The sequence below is a fragment of the Trachurus japonicus genome, chromosome 5 (genome assembly GCF_045865225.1).
Source record: "Trachurus japonicus isolate A0001 chromosome 5, Traja_1.0".
In the NCBI taxonomy this organism is placed as follows: Eukaryota; Metazoa; Chordata; class Actinopteri; order Carangiformes; family Carangidae; genus Trachurus; species Trachurus japonicus.
In genome coordinates, this window is record NC_140911.1 from 28137668 (window position 1) to 28161145 (window position 23478).

The following is a 23478-nucleotide window of genomic DNA, read 5'->3' on the forward strand; positions in this document are numbered from 1 at the left end:
TCCGAAACTACTGGAACTAGCTGAATAAGATCCAGAGCGCCATTCTAATAGGGATGAAAAAAAAATTCCCTTTGGAACAATCCAGTATTTAACATTTGAAAGTGTTTGATTCATTGTGCTATGTGTGTTCTCTGTTCAGAGTTTGTATTTTGGTCCTGTCTTCCAGGCTACCCACATGGGCTATGTGGTGGCAGCTGCTAATCTGTATGGACAGATCTACAACATCAAAGGGACGAGGGACAGCGCTTCCATCAGAACAATCTTAGAGACAGTTGATGTTCCAGCTTTCACTCCCAGCTCCTCTGTGAAGGTCCACGTCACTGATGAAGAGATGAAGGAGGACAGAGAGAAGGACAGCGATGACGCAGGTGAGTTATTTCAGTTGGCTTTTTATTGTCTGTTATTACCTCACCATCTTTTATTTATCATCTGTGTGTCTCCGCACCAGAAAAAGCTCGACTCGAGGAGCTGAAAGGGAAGTTGGCCTCACCGTCTCTGAAAAGCTCAGCCATGCGGATGAACCCCATCGACTTTGAGAAGGTAAGGCAGGAGGGCAGGGACTCACTGCAGAGGCCACAGACAGAGTGGCGGCTCAGACTTAGCGGGGAACCACACTCCAATCTATAGGTGCTTTTAGAATATGTCTTTTTTTTTTTTTCCTCTGATCTTTGGATTCTCAGTGACCCGAATCTGAGCCGTTCCCCAACACACCCACCAAACAGAACCTACTTGTCTGTGCTCACTGTTAGAACGCCTTGGAGCTGAGATGTATATTTGACGACTGTGCATCCTGTTTGCAAAAATAGTAAGAGGAACGGTTCGCAGGGCCACTGGGACGGAACAGAGTCTAGCATTAGAACACTCTTGGTGAAATGCGGTGCTCTTAAAGGGATAGTTCAACATTTTGGCAAATTGGCCCATTGCCATAATCCCTATAGCAGTTTGTAACCTTTTTTTCAATCAGGACAGACTATTTACGACAAGAGAGCCAAGTTTGAAGATGAAGATGAAATTACATTTATTGTGCACAAAATAATCTTTGGCGCTTAGACCACGGGGTGTAGACCAGCTGAGTAAACTGATCTGGGGATGAGAAGCTTGCATCTGAAGAAGTTATATCCCCCCCGGGCCTAGAGACTGGTGGTGGGAGGGAAGCTTGAAGTCGTCTGATGAGGGAACTTCTCGGTTGAAGATCCACATTAAGACAGTCTGTATCGTGATGGAGGTGGTGCAGGGGTGGAGGTGGGCTGAGAGTTTTGCTGAAATGACAGCTGGATGACAGGAAAGAGAGAGAGAACTTTGACGCTTTGATGCCAATGACTGATTGGTAGAAGAGAAAGAGGATGGAAGACTGTAATTGGTTGAATTATGAGAATAAGGGTGGAGCAAGAGGATAGCCGGAAAACAGGGAAAGGGCTTTGAGGCGTGCTTAAAGAGATAGTCTTCCTGTCTGACCTTTTGCTTAGCTTCATTTGTCGGTGCAAGCTATTTTTAGAACGGCCGAGCCAAGCGACGAGCTGCTCAGAGCTACGCTACGGAGGCTAATGGGATTTCTTGGTTTCCCTCATCAAACTTATCAACATACAAACATAATAACGGAACGCTACGAGACGGAGTTGTTTTCGACGTACAGAGACTGTTTGCTGAAAAACTGTCCCTGAAGGCAACACACATCAGTGGTTTTGCATGAATTTCCCTCTAAAACAACTCTGTCTCATAATGTTCTGTTATTATCTCATAGCATGGTGAATGTGCAGGTCACAACTTGTCCACTAGAGCGTTTTGGAGTTGGTGAATTGTGTATTTGATGAGTTTGATGAGGGAAACCAAGAAATCCCATTAGCCTCCGTAGTGTAGCTCTGAGCAGCTCGCGGCTCTGCTCCGCTGTTCTCAAAACAGCTTTCACCGACAAATAAAGGTAACAAACCTACTGCTGTGACTATAGTGATTATGGCAATGGGCCAATTTGCCAAAATGTTGAACTATCCCTTTACCCTGTGTCAACGCAAGCCTTTGAAGTGGCACACTCTGAACCCTGGAGGCAGGTTTCCTCTCTGTAACACGTCCATTGTGCGTTTAGCCGCCGTCGCAGTCTGTCCTCACACTCTTTCACACCACCTCTCAACAAGTCATCACCTTCTGCCTGGACTTTAAATCAGGTTTAGCGCTTGGTTGGCAATTCACGTGTCTGTGCCTGTGTCTGTGTCTGCCGGGTCCACACGGTAAAGCTGAGGTATCTGGCACTGAAAGTCGACACACATTTCTTCAACTAATTCTAAATTATGGTCCCCTGGTAAATTCTCAAGACTTATACGATGTATGAAAGTCCATGACCATGAACCACAACATCACAGGTTACAGTACAGTTGTTACACTTTAGGTCCAATTATGTCAAATTTCTTCTGTTCAGGACATTTTTTAAACATAAGGTCAATGGTGTCAGTCTGTGCAATAACATTGACACCAAATTGTTTGTTTCTCTCATTTTTCATCATAAGTCAACATGGTATAAGACCATCCAAACGCAGGTTTTAAATTATACAGAATTTTGTCCAAGGGGGAAATTGTTCCTCTTGACCTATTGATCCTCTGGTGAGTTCCTAGAGAAACCTTGGGAATTTTTAAGTGATTGAATTTCTCACCTCTCACTTCTCACCACCCTCAAGATTTTTTTTTTCCATTTACAAGGAGTATGGGAGCAATGAAGCCTCCTCAAGGCCTCTTTATGGAAGTGGTTACAAGAGGCAGTGGCTAGAAGGTAGCTGCTCAAATCATGAGCCGTGTTTCCACTGCAGGAGTTCCTGGTAAAGGGAGGGGGTAGGAACTTCTACAGGAACCGTCCTCTCACTCGGCCCTCTCAGTGGCCGTGTTTCCACTGCAGAGTCGGACCCCGCAGCGACGTCATGAGTTTCGATCGCCGCTTAATCGCTGTGCGACAGTTTCGACCGTGATGTCACCCAGGCAGGTCACAAGCACATGCACAAAAATCATAACAACAACGAAGAAGGATGGAAGGAGCTGAGGCGGTAGCCGCGTTTCTGGTGTGTGTGTTTGTGCACATGGCGGTTGATTGTAATCCTGCTTGAGTTTTTTTTTTTTTTTTTAACTTTTCACGGCATTGTTTTGTGGCGTGATGGATCCCCATTGTGTTGAGGTGCGCTGATATTTTCATTTCGCCGCGATGACTCAAACCCCCTCTGAATCTCCTCGGTGCCGTAGACTGCAATCATGTCTGCACCTCACCGTCGCTCCATTTGTGTACATCTTCCTGCTGTTTTCTTGTTGTTTACAGCGGTGTCTGCTAGGCTAATGCTCCCCTTCTGCTCCCCCTTTTAAAAATGCCGGTTGTTTTGGTGCTTTCTGGTGGCGTCAGAGCCTGCTCTAGCTTTAGCCAATCAGCGCCGGGTTAACCTCGAGCCCCACCCAGGAGCTTTTCAGGGCCGAACGGAGTACCTACCCTGGAGTAGGTACTCCGTTGGCCCCTGTAAAAGTTCCTGTAAATGGCCCTGTGGGGGAGGTTCCTGCAGTGGAAACACGCACCAACGGGGCTGGCCCCGTAAAATTACCCCGAAGTTCCTGCAGTGGAAACACGGCTATGGTGAACAATAGTTCACAGGAGAAAGCCTTTACTACAAAACTGAGATTCTCCACGTGCAACAAACATGTATCCTATAGAAAGGACACAGTAGCTGTGAGTGCAGGAGTGAGCACTTTGACTTTGAGAGGCTGTGGAAAGAAAGGATCAGACTCTGGTGAGGCATTCAGTGACTCAGGTGAAGCTGTAATGAAGGTGTATGAGGTCAGTCGGGACTATATCGAATGTCATCTTGAATAAGAATGAGATCCCCCCCCATACTACTGCAGTCCTCCTCCTCCTCCTCATTTTTATCCCTACGTGCCCAGGTCATGCTGTGGATGGATGGAATGTGTGTAGGAGGGTTTCAGAGGCATCAGGTTGCCCGCTCGGAGCTTCCTCACAGCCCCTGAAGCCGTCCCTGAGTGACAGTGGCCCGGCTTGCCTTTGTAGCGGCCGCGGTAGCAGCAGTATGACCTCACTGTCCACGTCGATCAAACAGAAATCTGATTTCCACTGCATTCGATGGGATGACAGGGTCACGCATTGGGGGGGATGAAAGGGACAACAACAACAAAGCCTTCAAAGCTCCACTTGGCATGCACAAGCCTCGTAGCAGTTTGTTCAGTTATGGTAACTCTGACTGTAGAGTTTCAAACCTATTATTATTATATGTGTATTTGCCTCTTGTCTACAGAGAACTTTATGGATTGTTCTTGTTCTTGTTGTTGTTGTTATATGCATCTGTGGTACTTGACATCTCCCCTTATTTTATACTTTATTGCAGGACTGCACAAATTATTGCTTCACATTCCATCACACATATCTCTTTTTAGGAATTAGAGCAATCCCACAAAATGTGTGTATTTTAAAGTATATTTTTGGGGGGCTTTTTCGCCTTTAATTGGATAGCACAGTCGAGAGAGAGAGAGACAGGAAATGGGGAGGCAGGGAGGGGGGATGACATGCGGGCCGCTCGATGCGGGATTCGGACCGGGGCCACCTGCAATGAGGATTGCAGCCTCAACACATGGGGCGGCTGCTCTACCAACTGAGCTAAACACCACCCCCAAATTTGTGTATTTTATAGTGAAATACAACAACAACAACAAAAAGGAAAACATTCATAATAACATAGGAGAAGAAAAAAAGTAAAACAATTATTAATAATAATCAGAGATAAGAAGAATATATTAATATAATACACACACACACACACACACACACACACACACACACACACACACACACACACACACACACACACACACACATATATATATATATATAGAGAGAGAAATATATATATATATATATATATATATATATATATATATATATATATATATATATATTTCTGTTTATTTAGTGTTTTTTTTCTCTTGACATCTCCCCTGGCACAGGATGACGACAGTAACTTCCACATGGACTACATTGTGGCTGCTTCCAACCTGAGGGCAGAGAACTACGACATTCCTCCAGCCGATCACCTCCAGGTCAACATTTTCACTAAATGCATCATCTATGTAATCAATCTCTGAAGGTTTAAACTAAATTTACAGGAAAATCAAAGCGATGAAAGCTGAGGTAAGAGGTGGTATAGATCAGAAAAAAATACCACAGGCCACCGCCCCCCACCCCCCTCCCCTTTCTTGGGGCCATTATTTTTAGTTGGCGCTGCGCACACCTGCCCTAAAGCCACAGCAGCAGCCCACTCACCTATTGTTCCGGGAGCAGAACTAATCACAGCACTTAACCTGTCGCCTGGGAGGTGACACCTGAGCCAGGCCTTGTAGCAGCCACTGCTGCTGCTGCTGCTGCTGCTGCTGCTGCTGCTGCTGCTGCTGCTGCTGCTGCTGCTGCTGCAGCTGCAGACACACACAAGGCCAAGAAGGATGGAGGGTGGGGGGATGGGTACCTGAGCTGAGGGAGAGGAGACAAAAGAGGGTTACCTCTGTGTAACCGCACAGAGACCACGTGTTCAATAACATTACCTCTGTTTAACCCTGGTCACTGTTTATTAGAAATCTGCATTTTTGCAGCATCAAATGCAGATAATTCACAAACTTCAAGAACATTACTTTAAAAAATACCCTGCATTCAGATCTTTACTGAAGTACAGGCACAAAAGCAGCCAAACGTACCTCACTTATCAAAAGGTAAAAGAACACACTATGCAGCACTATGATTACTGTCAGTCTTAAGTTGTTTACTACATCATACACTGTTGAGTAGTTTCCTTGTACTTTAAAAGCTTGTGTGTGCTCTGTTAAAAAAAACTTGAACTAGCCACAACTTTAGAGCAAAGCTGCACAATATAATCAAAATCCTAACATAGCCAAGTGCAATATCCAAATAGCTGGAGCTGCAATTTTTTGTAGGGCCGGGACTTTAACGCATCAATTACGATTAATTAATTACACAAAAAATAACGCGTTAAAAAAATTAACGCATTTTAATCGCACTTATTATTATTTTTATTTATTTTTTTTCTCACGTGTGTCTACGTGCGGTGCGCCCGCACGCGAGAGAGGCGGCAGTTTGAGAGGCTGACTGGCTGAGATGAGAGCTGGTGAAACGCTAGCATGGTTATTCAAAACACCATCTCTGATCTCTGCCTGCACATAGATACACAGACACGGGCGCACGCTAAATGTGCTCAGCTGCAGCGCTATATCTATGACCTGTCACTGTCACAGGTGCATCTCATCTCATTATGATAGGACTTCACCCTCAGAGCTCTGTCTTCAGACTGTCCTGACCTGTACCTGAACATCACACAGGGACAACATGGAGCTGCCTGTGTGATTGGTTACTGAGTTTTATTAATGTTTACATCAGGCTGAGTTCAACAAATCAGTTTATGCTACTGTGATAGCCTAGTTAAATACTACAGTAATCATCATAGTGTATTGGAAGGAAAGACCATTTAATCTGTATGTATCAAATATCGATTAATGAATTCATCGATAATTTGCATCCCTAGTCTATTGGTCTTGGTTAAGTACCACCTTGAATGCTTAAGCTTATGTATTCAGTCATTCAATGGTATACTAAAATCCATGTGAAAAAAAAAATGCTTCTCACTGTTCTCAGGTCAAATATTTATATGCGATTAAAATGCGATTAATTGCGATTAATTAATTACAAAGCCTCTAATTAATTTGATTAATTATTTTAATCGAGTCCCAGCCCTAATTTTTTGATAAAGGTAAAATGAGCATTATTTGCAAGTGTTGCTTTGCTGCAGAGATGCTTAGACCAGCAAATCATGCATGCATGTCATTTCAACTGAAAATGAAACGCAAAATGTTCAACTGACGCTGAATCACAATATCTGCCTATAAAATAGCAATAAGATGTTGCACACCATAGAATTAAAGCAGTGGAGTAAAGTGCAGGTACCTGAAAAGTACTTGAGTAAATGATCTAGTTACTCCTCACTGGTCATCACAGTATGATTTTTATTGAATGGTCTAAATAAATGATAATATAATGAATGAATAATATCCTTGTTCAGCTCTTCATTTCCTTCTCTACATTTTTAAAGTAAACTTCTCTTTATCTCCTTCTCAGAGTAAGCGCATTGCTGGGAGGATCATCCCTGCCATAGCTACCACAACAGCTGCAGTGGCCGGCCTGATGTGTGTGGAGCTGTATAAACTGGTGCTGGGTCACCAGGACATCAGCTCTTACCGCACAGCTTACATCAACCTGGCCGTCCAGTACTTTGTCCTGTCCCAGCCGTCTCGGCCCCCGGGCTTCGAGGTGAGTAACGGCTCTGTACTCCCACAGCCGCTTTTTGTTATTCTATAGCGATTGAGGGGGTTTAGGGATCTATGGAGCAGTCAGTCACCTACAGGACCGGAGTATAAGGCACTTTATACAGCCTGACAGACTCCTACTGTATATGCATTTATAATTTAAGCCCGTCTGCTTTGGGGATAAATCTGGTGAGTCCTTTGTAGATTTATGTCTTTCCTCACTTGCTGCAGAGCATTAAGTCATGAATCAGTGCTCTCAGTGTAAGAGACCGCTGCTGACTGCCAGTCTCTTGCATATAAGCCCCGTCTTCAGCCAGCTCACTATGATCCTCTGGGTATTTCAGTGTAGGTAGTGCGGCACAAACAGATCCATGTCTGATTCTGTGTTTGCACAAATGAAGTGACTGTTGTTCAAAAGGAAAAAAGGAGCCCATTCTCTGAAGACAGAGGATCAGATGGACTATAATGTTTGATATTCATGACTTTATAAGGTCATACAAGGTTCATTTTGCAAGGCAAGTTTATTTGTATAGCCAATTTTTACAAACAGTTTGTCTCAAAGGGCTTTACATGGCATCATAACAACATCCTCTGCCCTTAGACCCTCATATCCACTGAGGAAAAACTCCATGTAAAACCCTTTTAACAGGGAAAAATTGGAGAAACCTCATGGTGAGCAACAGAGGAGGAATCCCTCACCCAGGACGGACAGACGTGCATTAGATGTTGTACACAGACAAGAAAACAGTTTATAACACAGAATGTGGAAAACATAGAAATGTGAACAAGAGCTGATGGAGGCAATGTCTGGTGCGCTATAGCTTTAAAACACAGACACAACTCCTGGGGTCACAGATCAAATCTGAGCGGATGTCCAGTCAAACTGTTCTGCAGGCCTCCTACAGACCTGGAGATGTCTCACCTCCGTGGGGAATCAGACACTGGAGCTGCCCTGCCCGGCTCTCTCACTCAGGGCGTTGAACCTCTGACAGACAGGGGTCAGCGGGGGGCGGCGTGTGGGGTAAACCTGTCCTGCGGGACGTGAGGGTGCAGTGACGGGGTGGGGGGGGTGGGGGTGGGGGCTCTGAGACAGTGTGGGTCTGGTTTCAGCTTTAGTTACAGGCAAAAATGCTGCAGCTGCATAAAAGGCTGCTGCGATGACAGAGACAGAGGCAGCTGTGACTTTCAGTGCAGTCCTGAAGTTCCACACATGCCCTTTCTCTTATGTACAAAGACCCCGGTGTTCCCACAGTTGTTGTTGGCAGACTTGGGCATGTTTTGCATGTACTTTTATCATTTAAAAAAAAAAAAAAAGTCTTCTTAAAGGGATAGTTCACCCAAAATTGAAATTGCATGCATTATCTACTCACCCTCATGTCGACTAAGGGCTGGGAGAAGTTTCAGAGTCCTCCGTGGCTTCTCTGAGTTACAGGGGGTCTCGGCGTAGCAGTGCATGTCCATATAATGGCTGCAAATCGATACCAACTGTCTTCGTAACAAAAAGACACACCAAAGAACATCCAAATACCTCCATGCTGCTCGTATGTAATGTCCGTCTTGTATTGAAGCCCCGAGATGCGAAATTGTCCTGAAAAAAAATTAAATAAGTCTATGGGCCCTAATTTCTTGGCGCAACTCAGGGTGGCGCAGCGAAGCGAGCCCTGACGCAGCTGGCGAAGTGGTATTATCGTCCAGTGCAACAAGGTGCGCAGCGGATTCGGTAAATTGGCAGACTGCTGTGCGCTGAGATGGGAGTGGTCGCGCAGCAGGGGGAGGTGTCGACAGATTCGCCGTGGCGCAGTGACAATTTGTTACAGATAGACCGCGCGGAGAGTGCGCCGAAAGCTCGCCAGCTCCAACCTGGTCTAATGTCAGCGCAAGGCGAAGCGCAGTCAGCGCAGTGGCAATTTGACTGCCCAGCGCGCAGTGCAGACACGTCACCAAGACCTCACAGGTGTCAGGAACTCAAAGGCAACACAAGACAGAGGCAGAGGGTTCAGGCAGAATCAGGGTCGTTTATTCCAAAAAAAGGGTCAAAACCAGGAAGTCAATCAAACAGGCAACGGTACAAATCCGGCGGGCTAGCTCGAAGGTCAAAAATACACAAAACTGGTCACACGAGGAATACTCAGGGGGAATAATGCTGGAAAGCTCTCAACCACACGACGAGACGATCTGGCACAGGAGGAATGGGAAGCACGGCTTAAGAGCCACACACTAGGGAGACAACGAGACACAGGTGAAACACATTGGGGCGGGGCAGGCAATCACACAAGTGGGAAACTTGACAGGAAGACAGGGGTAGGACACAGACTTCAAAATAAAACAGGAAATGAGACAGACAGAAAACTCAACTAAAAACTTAACAAAAAAAGACAGTCTTATGTCTGGACCACATTATGTGGTCCTGACAGTACCCCCTCCCCTAGGGCCGACGCCTGGCGGCCCAGGACCACCAGAGTGACCCCTGTGGAAGTCACGGATGAGCCGCGGGTCCACTATGTGGCGGGAGGGGACCCAGGACCGCTCCTCCGGGCCGTATCCTTCCCAATCCACCAAATACTGCAGACCACGCCCCCACCGCCTCACCGCCAGCAACTTCCTCACCGAGTAGACGGGGCCCCCCTCAACGATCCGGGGGGGCGGAGGGGGTCTGGAGGCAGGGACAAGTGGACTTTCCTTGACTGGCTTGATGCGGCTGACGTGGAAGGTAGGATGGATCCGGGACGACCTGGGAAGTCTGAGTCTCACAGCGGAACTATTAATAACTTTTGAGATGGGGAATGGACCAATGAACCTGGGGGCCAATTTACGGGAAAAACCTTTGAGTGGGAGATCTCGGGAGGAGAGCCAAACTCGCTGTCCCGGGGCGTATTCCGGGGCTGGTCGGCGGCGGCGGTCAGCAGACATCTTGTATGACTGTGAGGACTTGAGGAGAGCCCTCCTGGCCCGGACCCACATTCCCCTGCATCTCCGGACCATGGCAGCTGCAGAAGGAACAGCAACGTCCTTCTCGAGAGCCTGGAAGAGAGGAGGCTGAAAACCAAACACCACCTGAAAGGGGGTTAGACTGGTGGATGCTGAAGGCAGGGTATTATGGGCATATTCGATCCACATGAGGGATTTCGACCAAGCAGAGGGATTTTGTGATGTTAAGCATCTGAGTCCTGTTTCAAGGTCCTGATTCAGCCTCTCGGTCTGTCCATTACTTTGAGGATGGTAGCCAGATGTGAGGTTGGGTAGGGCACCTATGAGTTGGCAGAAGGCTCGCCAGAACTGGGCCACAAATTGCGGCCCCCGGTCAGACAGAATGCTTTTTGGAAACCCAAAGTCTTTGAACACAGTGGACAGGAGAAGTTCAGCCGTCTCCTTAGCGGAGGGTAACTTGGGAAGGGCTAGGAACTTAACCATCTTAGAAAAACGGTCTACGACTGTGAGAATGGTGGTGTTACCTTGTGAAGTGGGGAGCCCAGTTGGGAAGTCCACGGATATGTCTGACCAGGGGCGCTGTGGCACAGGAAGGGGCTGAAGGAGGCCGGCAGGAGGGGTGTGGGAGGACTTCTGCTGGGCACAGACAGGGCAGGCTGAGACGAAGCTGGTCACGTCTGTCCTCACCTCTGGCCACCAAAATCTCTCTGAGACTCGGAAGAGGGTCCGACGGATTCCTGGGTGACAAGAGACATTTGACGAATGCCCCCATTGGAGGACTTCACTTCGGAGTTCTGGGGGAACAAATAAACGGTTAGGTGGGTTTCCCGCTAATCTTGCCTGTGATCTGGTAGCTTCTGCTACCTTAGCCTCGATGCTCCAGGTGAACCCTCCTAGGATTCGCTCCGGAGGCACAACAGGGAAGTCTTTATCCTCACTTTCCTCTGGTGAATGCAGTCTTGAAAGAGTATCAGGCTTCTTATTCTTTGATCCAGGTCTATAGGACAGGATGTAGTCAAAACGAGAGAAGAAGGGGGCCCACCTAGCTTGACGGGAGTTGAGTCTCTTGGCGCCCTTAATGTACTCAAGGTTCTTGTGGTCAGTCCAAATCATCACGGGGTGAGCCGCCCCCTCCAGCCAGTGTCTCCATTCCTCCAACGCCACCTTCACGGCCAACAGCTCCCGGTCCCCAACGGAGTAATTCCTTTCTGCAGGGGATAACTTTCTGGACAAAAAGGCACAGGGATGAATCTTTTTATCCTTACCGGACCTCTGGGATAGGACGGCCCCAATTCCAGTGTCCGAAGCGTCAACCTCCACAATGAATTGCTCATCAGGACTGGGCAGGGACAGGACGGGAGCTGAGGCAAAGCAGTTCTTTAGGCGTTGGAAGGCAGCATCTGCGAGGGGAGACCACTGAAAAAGAGTCTTGGCAGAGGTGAGTGCATGGAGGGGGGCAGCCACTGAGCTAAACCCCTCAATAAACTTCCGATAGAAGTTAGCGAATCCGAGGAATCGCTGTAACTCCTTGCGGGAGGTGGGAGCGGGCCAGTTGAGCACAGATTGGACCTTGGCAGGGTCCATTTCCATCCTTCCCTCGGAAATAATGTAACCCAGGAAACTTGTCTGAGACTGGTGGAATTCACATTTTTCAGCTTTCACAAATAATTGGTTGTTCAACAGCCGGGTCAGGACCTCTCTGACTGTCTTTACGTGGTCCTCAAGGCTCGAGGAGAAAATGAGTATATCATCGATATAAACAAAAACCTTTCTATTTAACAGGTCCCTGAGAACGTCATTAACCAGGGCTTGGAAGACAGCAGGAGCATTCGTTAACCCAAATGGCATGACCAGGTACTCATAATGTCCTATCGGGGTGTTAAATGCTGTCTTCCACTCGTCACCTGCTCTGATTCTGACCAAGTGGTAAGCATTTCTGAGATCAAGCTTTGTGAAGATCTTAGCTCCCTGCAACAGGTCAAAGGCTGATGATATAAGTGGCAAAGGGTACCTGTTTTTGACGGTGATATTGTTCAGGCGAGTGTAGTCGATGCAGGGTCTGAGGGATTTGTCTTTTTTTTCCACGAAGAAGAATCCAGCTCCAGCAGGAGATGAGGAGGGACGAATAATGCCTGCTTGTAATGAGGATTTGATGTATTCCTCCATTGTCAGGCGTTCAGAGGCGGACAGGGAGTATAGGCGGCCTTTCGGGATGGGGGCCCCCGGCATCAGGTCGATGGCACAGTCATAATCCCTGTGTGGAGGAAGAGAGGTGGCCCGACACTTATTGAACACATCCTTTAAATCATGGTAACACTTGGGGACCCCTACCAGATCAGGATCAGAACCTTGTTCTGAGGGTGTTGGAGTTCTTGGAACTGTGAGGTCAGATGAGACAGGAAAACAGTTCTTAAAACAATCTTTCCCCCACCCCTGGATAGATCCCATGGCCCAGTCTATATGGGGATTGTGTTTTGTTAGCCAGGGATAGCCCAAAATCAGTGGATGTGTCGTGGAGTGGTATAGGTGAAAGTGTAGATCTTCTGAGTGGCCGTCTGGAAACTTGAGAGTTACGGGGGTGGATTGATGCGTAATAACAGCTTGCCATCCAAAGCAGTGGCAGATAGAGGTTCGGGTAACGGTTTAGCTCTCAGTCCCAATTTATGTGCCAACTCAATATCCATGAGGCTCGTGTCTGCCCCAGAATCTACTAGAACCCTGAGTTGCATAGTGGTTAGAGGTGTGACTAACGAGACCCAGGGTGACTGTCTCGGAGGAAATGTGCTGCACTGGGTGGAACTCACCATGAACTTGGATGGCTGCGTGGATTGGGTACCTCTTACAGGGCAGTTGGCGATGAGGTGTCCAATTTGGCCGCAGTAGATACACCGGCCCTCCATGAAACGTCTCTGTCTCTCTGCGGGAGTGAGGCGGGTGTGACCAATTTGCATGGGCTCAGGGGAGTTCTCTGGGGGTCCCGACTCAGAGGATGCAGCGCGTGGAGACGAAGGAGGAGCCAATCTGAAGCCCAGGGGTGCTCTCATGGAGGATGGAGGTGTGGAACGTCCCCGTTGACGCTCCATAAGACGCTGGTTGATGCGGGAAGCCAAAGAAACCAGAGCATCAAGTTCTGATGGCATATCTAGTGGGGCGAGGTGGTCCTTTAATTGCTCCGACAACCCCTGGTAGAAAGCATCCACCAATGCTGGCTGATTCCAGCCACTGTCAGCGGCTAGCGTTCTGAACTCTATAGCATAGTCCATGACCGACCTCTTCCCTTGTTTGAGGCTGACCAGGGCCTTAGCAGCCTCTCTGCCCGGAGTAGCCGAGTGAAAAATCTGTCCAAAGGTGTCCAAGAACTGAGAGAGAGAGTCACACACAGCAGTGCGTCTGCTCCACTCAGATGTTGCCCAGGCTTTGGCTCTCCCGGACAGGTAAGAGATTATATAGGCTATTTTTGCTCTATCAGATGGAAAAGCCTGGGCTTGAAACTCAAAATGTAACTCACACTGAGTTAAAAATGGCCGACAGTCACCTGAATCCCCAGAGAATCTCTCTGGACTGGAGAGTCTGATGGGCCGGGGCTCAGGAGAGTCCGATGGCGGTGAGGCGGCGACAGGTGGAGCAGGTGGAGCTGGTGGACTGGTCTCCGACGAACCCTTGGGGACCTGGAGCTGACCGATGAGATGATCAAGCTGGGCTGAGACGGTGGAACAGTGCCCCTCTGCTCGGGAGGTGGCTTCCAACATTTCGTGACGGAGCTGCGCCAACGTTTGGTCTTGTTGGTGGAGCTTTGCCCCCTGCGCCTTTAAAGCGGCGCGGAAGGCCTCTGCCTCTGCTGCGTCCATTATGGCCAGATCGTTCTGTCAGGAACTCAAAGGCAACACAAGACAGAGGCAGAGGGTTCAGGCAGAATCAGGGTCGTTTATTCCAAAAAAAGGGTCAAAACCAGGAAGTCAATCAAACAGGCAACGGTACAAATCCGGCGGGCTAGCTCGAAGGTCAAAAATACACAAAACTGGTCACACGAGGAATACTCAGGGGGAATAATGCTGGAAAGCTCTCAACCACACGACGAGACGATCTGGCACAGGAGGAATGGGAAGCACGGCTTAAGAGCCACACACTAGGGAGACAACGAGACACAGGTGAAACACATTGGGGCGGGGCAGGCAATCACACAAGTGGGAAACTTGACAGGAAGACAGGGGTAGGACACAGACTTCAAAATAAAACAGGAAATGAGACAGACAGAAAACTCAACTAAAAACTTAAAGCAGAAGTAAGTGGTCCGGTCGTTTTCGCTAATGCTGCGTTCCAGGCAGGCTTTTGAAATCGTAAATTACAGCTTCAAGTCACAACTTACGACTTTGTAGCGTTCCAGGCAACCCACTCGTGTTTTTCCGACCTGTTTTACCGGTGAAAGTCACTATAACGGCCACTCGTAACTTCCGACCGGTGAACTCGTACCAGATCGAACTGGTACCACTTCACGGTCGGAAAAATACGAGTTTCCTTGAACGCACCATAACAGTCCTCGTCCCTACGTCGCCACATTCACGGCGTCCCTTGGCTGCACACACAGCCCTGCATGCCGTTCTCTCTCCTCATTGGATAAAAACTGTAGGATACGATAAATGTTTTCTCCTCGGCTTACAGCAGAGCAGAGGGACTGACAGACCCGTGTTTCAGTCCAAACACTCTATGTAAGTGATTGCTGTCGGAAGATATAACTATTTAAGACTTATATTAACACAAATATATCACTTACTTCTGCTTTAACAAAAAAAGACAAGTCTTATGTCTGGACCACATTATGTGGTCCTGACAACAGGCAGATTTCCACACTTCCAGGCACATTTAAATGCAATTAACAATAATAATAATAATAATAATCATCACAATAACCCCTATTTATTGTATCTGAATCAGCACATACACCTATATCTATATAGATTGTCCCGTCACACTGATGGCAGACCAAAGGCTTGCGTAATGAAAACTCAGCCTGACTGAATTAACACAGATGAAACCAGGGAGGGACTGAGACAGCCGTGGATGTCCCAAGAGCAGGTGTTGACACTACACACTGTGCCGTTGCAGATTATCAGCTATTTATTTATTTATTTACTTATTGATTTATTAGGGGCCAGCGCCGCATCGTCACGCGACCATAACAAATAAAACTGAAATGCCTCCGTTACGCACAGCTGTTGTGTTGTTCTGTTGTATGTTGTGATCTGTGCACATGTGTTTAAATATAGGTTAGATAGATAGATAGACCTGGATAACATCAGTAACCTCCTCCCTCCCAGACTACTTTTGCATCATCAGCCCGTGAGGTCTGTTCGCGCGACCGGACACTGCGAGCTTGGACCGGACCAGAACATCAGTTTCCTCCCGTCTCACTTGCTCTGACAGATTGAGAGCTGTTGCCCAGTAAAAAAAAACAAAAAACAAAACACACACACCCCTTTTCCATTAATAAAGACACTCATATTTAGTAACCTATATTTAAACACGTGTGCACAGATCACAACATAAACAGCTGTGCGTAACGGAAGCATCGCGGAGCGTCTCTCTTTTTCTTTTTTCTTTAGAATTTACCTGAGATGGAGATGTGAATATCTGCTCACTATGAGGCCAGGCTGATTGTGGTTTGCTGTGAGAGATGATAGTTTATTTGTTTTCAGTTTTATTTGTTATGGTCGCGTGACGATGGGGCTCAATAAATCAATAAGTAAATACATAAATATAGCAGATAATCGTGTAGTGTCAACACAGCAGTAATCCATCCTCATCTTTCATCTGTGCAGCCTTTGATCTGTCATTAGTGTGACGGGACAGTCGATATAGATGTGCTGAATGTCTATGCTGTAATCTGTAGGTGCTGATTCAAATCTTCTCTTCCACGGTGAAATCAAACGTCCGCCTTGCGCGCGCGGCGGATTTAAAGGCGAGGAGAGGAGCTCATTTGATTGGTGAAGATCTGACTCGGCTGTGTCAAACCCACTCCACGCCTTCTCTCCTCCCTCTATGCCATTTGCGCCGGTGGGAGGGAAGTAGGCGGGATGCGCTCCGCTGCGTCTCGAAGGAAAATCGCAATCTGCTCCTGGTCACTCCCCGTTGGCGAAGCGAAGGCGAGGCGCAGGCCTGATCCCCTCCGCCTGCACCTGGTTCACGAAAGTAGAGCCCTATATTTCGAGCTTGTTTTGTAGCGAAAGCTTCTCGAAGCTTCTCGAAGCTCCAAATTCGTCCAAATTCGTCAAATTTGGACGAACTGGGAAGAGGACAGACCCTGGTTCGTCCAAATTTGACGAAACTCTGAAACTTCTCCCAGCTCTTAGTCCACATGAGGTTTAGGTGTAGATAATGAGTGAAATTTCAATTTTGGGTGAACTATCTCTTTAAGGTTGCTGGCCTAAACACAACATTGGTCAGTGAGTGATTGGACTCACAGTTTATGACATCATCCCAGCCGGAGAGGTTTATATTCCAGTGTTGAATCATTTAGTCAGAGGGATGGGCACACATTAGATTTTCCAGACCCAGGCTTTTTTAGTGAGGCTTATGGTGCTGCAGCATCAGCTTTTAAGCTCTGAGCTATTCAGCAGAGGAGACAGAGCAGAGATAGGACACCAACAGAGGCTCTGTCAGTGTTTTTGAGAGTCGGGGACAAATCTTAGAAAGCGAGGCGCACACACGTGCGGGTTCGCTCGCTCACAGAGGGAGAAAGACAGAGAGGTGGTCGGCTGCCAAACCTTCAGCCATTTGAGTGGGAGATTCTCTGCTCTCTGCCAAAGAAAACATCTCATCTCAGTCATGATAAGTTTAAGCTTGTCTGTTGATACCTTCTAGAGAAAAGATCTGCTCACTGCAGTGATTGATTATCTTGTCTTAAATACATTCCCTCTCCTCTATTTAGAGCGTGACCCACATTTTCAATCTGAAACACGTAACAAAACGATGATATGATAAAGCAGAGTTAACCGTCAAATAGCATCTGAGCAGTTCAATAGCAGCTCATATTCCAGGCCAAGCCAGGGCAGTGTTATTATGCCAACCCTCCATATATGTACCAAATACATACACATGATAATTTAGAAGAAAAAAGTGTATTCATTACATTATTTGTCCACCACTGAGCATTGACAGTTTATTTTTGTTATTTATTTATGATTGTTTGATTGATAGATAGATTTTATTGATAATTTACAGTAATAGTTATATATTACAATGTGCACCAGATTTAGCAAACGCTAATTTCCATCTGTAGTCCATAAAACATAAAATTTCACACAATGTTTTGTACATTCCCACACTCATCCCATAATATACACCAACCTATATATATTTATCTAATCTTTATCTAAAAAAAAGTACTAAGGCCACTATAATCAGATTTTTAATAAATGCTGGTAACATCTGACCATGATCTGCAGCATGTAACAATATTTCAATCAAAAGACAAATATTCTTGGATGATGCTTATTGATATTTTTGAGTTGTGGGAACCCCCCACCTCTGAATGAATGAGTGTTTCTTTTCTTTTTCTTTCTCTCTTTTTATTAGTTTTATTTTTATTTTTTCCTTAATAATGGGCTCGAATTTAGTTTAATTTATCTTGGGTAGGGCAGAGCGACTCCAGCTGTGCCTACGCCACACTTTCACGGATATGGGACGTTTATGTTGTGTATCTGGCCTTATTGCCAGACAGGCGTGCTGCCATTTCTGTTGTTATTGTTGTATGTTTGTTAGCTTTTTATGTGTATATTTGTATGTTAACCCCTCCCCTTTCTTTGTCGGTACATGGTTAGAGCACAAGTTGAGTATTAAAGGGGTTGGAATGTATTTTCTCAACGATGGATAAAAGTTTAAATACGATTAAAGTGGTGACTTTGAATGTTAACGGTATTCAGAATAAAATTAAAAGACATAAGATCCTTACTTATCTAAGGTCCCTTAATTGTGATATTGCTATGTTACAGGAGACTCACCTAAATGCAGAACAGTCGAAAAACTTAAAACAGCAGTGGGTGGGACAAGTTTTCTCCTCCCCTGGCAGTCAGGCTAGTCGGGGGGTGAGCATTTTAATCTCCAAAAATATAGCATTTAAGTTGAGTAAGATCCATACTGACCTTGAGGGTAGGTATATAATAATCACTGGTCTTTTCCAGAATCAAAAACTTACACTGGTGAATATTTATGCACCCAATATATTTCAGGCTAATTTTTTATCGGCCCTTTATCCAGTGATTTCCTGCTATATGGAAGGACCGCTTATCATTGCAGGAGATTTCAATTGTGTGCCAAATGCATTGTTAGATAGGTCGAATGGTCCTCTTCCATCTGATAGACGAAATTCAGCTGCAATGCATGAGTTTCAGACGCAGCTATCAATCAGTGATATTTGGCACATGGTAAATTCAGATAATCAAGAATATACCTTTTTCTCTAACCCACATAGCTCCTATTCTAGAATAGACAGCATCCTCATGTCCTCCAACCTTACTCAAAATATAATTAATTCTCAAATTCATAGTATTCTTGTGAGTGATCATGCAGCTGTTTCTGTTTCTTTTGTTCCACCATCTAATCTTTATAGATCCAAGCAGTGGCGATTAAATACTTCTCTTCTTAAGAGTACAGATTTTGTTTCATATATTAGAAACAAAATCTCTGAATTTTTTGAGATAAATTTGAATTCAGTATCAACTGTGTCCACTGTATGGGAAGCCTTTAAGGCTACATGCAGAGGATGGATCATCAGTTATGCAACTGCTGAGAAATGTAAAAAAATTGAGAAAAAGTTACATTTAAATGTTAAACTAAGGAAACTGGAGGAACAGCATATGGCTGACCCTTCAAATTTAGATCTTAGAAAATCTCTCACTGCTGCTAGGGCAGACCTACAGAGGATTTTACATGAGGAAACAGCCTATGCTTTATTTAGAACACGAAGATTGTATTTTGAGTCAGGTGACAAGGCAGGGAGGATGTTGGCAAACAGAATAAAACAGATAGAGAATAGGCAGTTTATTCCAGCAGTTAGGGATGAACAAGGTAGACTACAGTGTGAGGTTAAGTCAATCTCCCAAATTTTTAAACAGTATTATTCTAAATTATATGGAACAGAGGGTGGGGCCAATAAAAAAAAGATGGATGCCTTTTTTGAGCACTTTGAGCTCCCTTCTGTGGAGAGGGAGGATAAACTTAAGTTAGACACCTCCTTGACAAGGTCAGAGATTGAGTTTGCGATTGGGAAGATGGCTTGTGGGAAATCTCCAGGGGAGGATGGTTTTGGTGCAGAATTTTATAAATGTTTCAAAAATCAGTTGTCCCCCATATTACTTTTACTTTATGAAGAAATCATTGAACGTGAGACCATGCCTCTCTCCATGTGTAAAGCTGTCATATCCCTATTGCCAAAAGCTGGAAAAGACCCCACTTTAGCAGGAAATTATAGGCCATTAAGTCTTCTTAATAGTGACTACAAGATATTGGCAAAGACACTTGCCCTTCGTTTAGAAGGTGTAGTCCCTTCTATAATACATGTAGACCAAGCTGGTTTTATTCCGGGCCGCCTAGCTGCTAACAATATGCGCAGGCTTTTTCATGTATTGCTGGGCGCTGATTCTCTTAATGAGCCTGCAATAGCTGCATCACTTGATGCAGAGAAGGCCTTTGACAGAATTGAATGGCCTTACCTTTTTTATTCTTTTGAAAAGTTTGGTTTTGGTCCGAGGTTTATCACTTGGGTTAAGGCCCTTTATTGTAATCCAATCTCAGCTGTCAAAATTAATGGCCTTATTTCTGATTTTTTTCCCCCTGCAACGTGGAGTGAGGCAGGGATGTCCGGTCAGCCCTCTTCTTTTTGTCATTTCCCTGGAACCCCTGGCCTGTGCCATTCGCGCTTGTTCAGACATACATGGTGTTAATTTATTTGATTATGATTATAAACTGGGCTTGTACGCTGATGATATTTTACTGACATTGTGCAGACCAAGGTCTTCCTTACCTGCTGTTTTAAACTTGGTTAATACTTTTGGTGGTTTTTCAGGGTACAGAATAAATTGGAAAAAAAGTGAGGTGATACCTCTTAAAGGGATAGTTCACCCTAGAATGATATTTCGCTCATTATCTACTCACCCTCATGTTGACTAAGGGCTGGAAGAATTCTCAGAGTCCACCGTCCCTTCTCTGAGTTACAGGGGGTCTCGGCGTAGCAGTGCATGTCCATATAACGGTTGCAAAGGGACACCAGAGCTCTTCGTAAAAAAACACACACAAAAAAACATCCAAATACCTCCATGATGCTCGTATGTAATGTCCGTCTTGTGCTGAAGCCCCAAATTGCGTAATTGTCCCGAAAAAAATTAAATAAGTCTATATTTTAAGCTTGTTTGTAGCGGAAGCTTCTCGAAGCTCCTCTTCCTGGTCCGTCCAAATCTCGCGTGATTCGCAGTAACCGCACTGACGCCGGCGCAAATCACGCGAGATTTGGACGGACCAGGAAGAGGAGCTTCGAGAAGCTTCCGCTACAAACAAGCTTAAAATATAGACTTATTTAATTTTTTTCGGGACAATTACGCAATTTGGGGCTTCATCACAAGACGGACATTACATACGAGCAGCATGGAGGTATTTGGATGTTTTTTTGTGTGTGTTTTTTTACGAAGAGCTCTGGTGTCCCTTTGCAACCGTTGCATTGAAATGCACTGCTACGCCAAGACCCCCTGTAACTCAGAGAAGGGACGGTGGACTCTGAAAATTCTTCCAGCCCTTAGTCAACATGAGGGTGAGTAGATAATGAGCGAAATATCATTCTAGGGTGAACTATCCCTTTAATTCTAACACATTCAAGTCTGATCTTGGGGATGTACCGTTTTTGTGGCAGTTAAAAGGAATGAAATATTTAGGAATTACTATTAAAGCCCCAGTTACAGAGATATTTAGTTTGAATGGCCCATCTGTCCTGCGTACAGTAAAAGATGACCTTGAGAGATGGTCCAGCTTACCACTTTCTTTATGGGGCAGGGCTGAACTTTTGAAAATGAATGTTTTGCCTAGACTTACATATATAATCTCTTATATCCCTCTTAAATTCCCTGATTCTTGGTTTAAAGAAATACGTCACCTTTTCATTAAGTTTTTATGGTGTGACAATAAACCCAGAATCTCATATCAAAAGCTATGCATCCCCAGATCTAAAGGTGGACTAGGTGTTCCAGATTTATTTAATTACTATATCTCATTTAATGCAAGGTATCCACTTTCATGGGCATATAAGGATCTTTATCAGGCAGGCAGCTGGGAACAGCTCGAAGAATCTTTAATAGCTCAATATAAAGATAGATCCTTAGCTTCCTTATGGTACCACCCCAAACCTCCTATTGCTTTGGATAATTGTATTATCAATTTCTCATGCTCCATTGTTAGAATTTTACACAAAAGGTCTAATATTAATAATGGACTATGTTTCCCCTTGTGTCCTATTTGGAATAATCCTGCTCTTATGTCTGGAAGAGGCACGCTCAGTAGTAAACAATTGATGACAAGTGGCATTAATACAATTGGTCAGATTTATGACGGTAAGATTATACCTTATGAATTGATGAAGGAAAGATTTGTCCTATCAGATACGTTCTTTTTGACATATGCTCAGTTATCTTCTATTTTGAAAAAAAAGCACATTGAGGGGACAGAGCCTGCCTCTTGCCAAGAACAGGATGAAGTTTTCGCGAGAGCTACTCGATCGAGACGTACTGTCTCCTGTATTTACAAATTTCTGTCATCTGATTGTTATAAGTTGTATATCCCCACTCAAGTGGCATGGGAGGGTGACCTTAAATTATCTCTGTCAATTGCACAGTGGTCCTTTATTTGGAATTCCGGCATACATTTGTCTAAATGTGTAAGATACAAGATGATTCAGTATAAAATCTTATGCAGAGCCTATATGACTCCTGTCAGATTAGCAAAGATGTCGGAAAATGTTGATGATTTGTGCTGGCATAATTGTGGCCTTCGTGGCTCATTATTACATCTTTTATGGGAATGTCCAGCGGTCCAAACCCTATGGTCGGAGATGTATGCAATTATGACAGAGATCCTTGATGTCACCTTCACCCTGTCTCCCATGGTATGCATTTTGGGCTGTAAGCCTGACAATATAACCTGCCCCATTATCAATCGTCTATGTGCGCTGGGCTGCCTCACAGTCAAAAGGTTGATCCTTTGTAATTGGAAGGAGCGAAAGCTGGCCTGCTTTTCTAAGGAAGTATGGCTGGAGGAATACTTAGATCTCCTCAACATGGAAAGAGCAGCCGGTTTCCTGAAAGATTTTGATAGGGGTCTTGGGAGACAATGGGATGTTATTAGGAGATATTTGAATTAGATTTGGTCCTTCCAGTATCGTATTTTCGTTGAGTTTTTGTGTTTCCCCGGACATTGTTTTGGAGTATCATGTACCCCCCCCCCATTTTATTTTGTGTGTGATTTTGTCCTGTCTATGTACCCGGCGTGTGTTTGGTTTATGTTCTGTCTTGTCTCTTTATTAAAAAAAAAAAAAAAAAAAAGGATATTTTAGAGTTGTATCCAGTACTCCAAAGATCTCCTGTGTCAGTTTTGTAGTTCTTGATAGATAGATAGATAGATAGATAGATAGATAGATAGATAGATAGATAGATAGATAGATAGATAGATAGATAGATAGATAGATAGATAGATAGATAGATAGATAGATAGATAGATAGATAACTCCCCAGGGGGAAATTTAAAATGTCACAAGCAGCGGCTAAGGGAAAATACATAACAACGACAAGACAAGAACACAAATCACAGAAACACAAAAACAAATGGATGGAATGATATTAGGCTATAACCCTTCATACATGTATCTAGGCCATGGCAGTCCTCCCTGTCATGCCACTCTTTCTGTGCTCTGCTGATGTGTTAATAAAAGCAAATGAAGGACGTAATGGCAGAAATGAGCCTGCAGCAATGAAAGCAGATAGAAGAAGGCGCACGCCCGTCAGCATGAAGGCTTCATCACGCAGCTTTTGAGGCAACTGCAGACGTGCAGACGTGCAGCTGTTAAATATCACTGATCAGACATGCTCAGCTTACTTTTGCAATGACTTAGGCCTCTCCCTACACGAGATCAGTCTCAGTTCATTAATATCAAGTAACAACACTCGGAGCTCAGTGGCA

General features: G+C 45.1%; 1 protein-coding gene across 1 annotated transcript in view; it reads left to right on the forward strand.

Annotated features, from left to right (window-relative positions):
- Positions 1 to 23478, forward strand: part of uba7 (ubiquitin-like modifier activating enzyme 7) — a 60747-nt gene that overhangs the window by 20223 nt on the left and 17046 nt on the right. Inside the window, exons 18-21 of the mRNA XM_085777174.1 lie at positions 167 to 368; positions 449 to 540; positions 4978 to 5070; positions 7151 to 7342. Of these exons, the coding sequence (XP_085633300.1) occupies positions 167 to 368; positions 449 to 540; positions 4978 to 5070; positions 7151 to 7342 (579 nt within the window). The remainder of the gene's footprint in view (positions 1 to 166; positions 369 to 448; positions 541 to 4977; positions 5071 to 7150; positions 7343 to 23478) is intronic.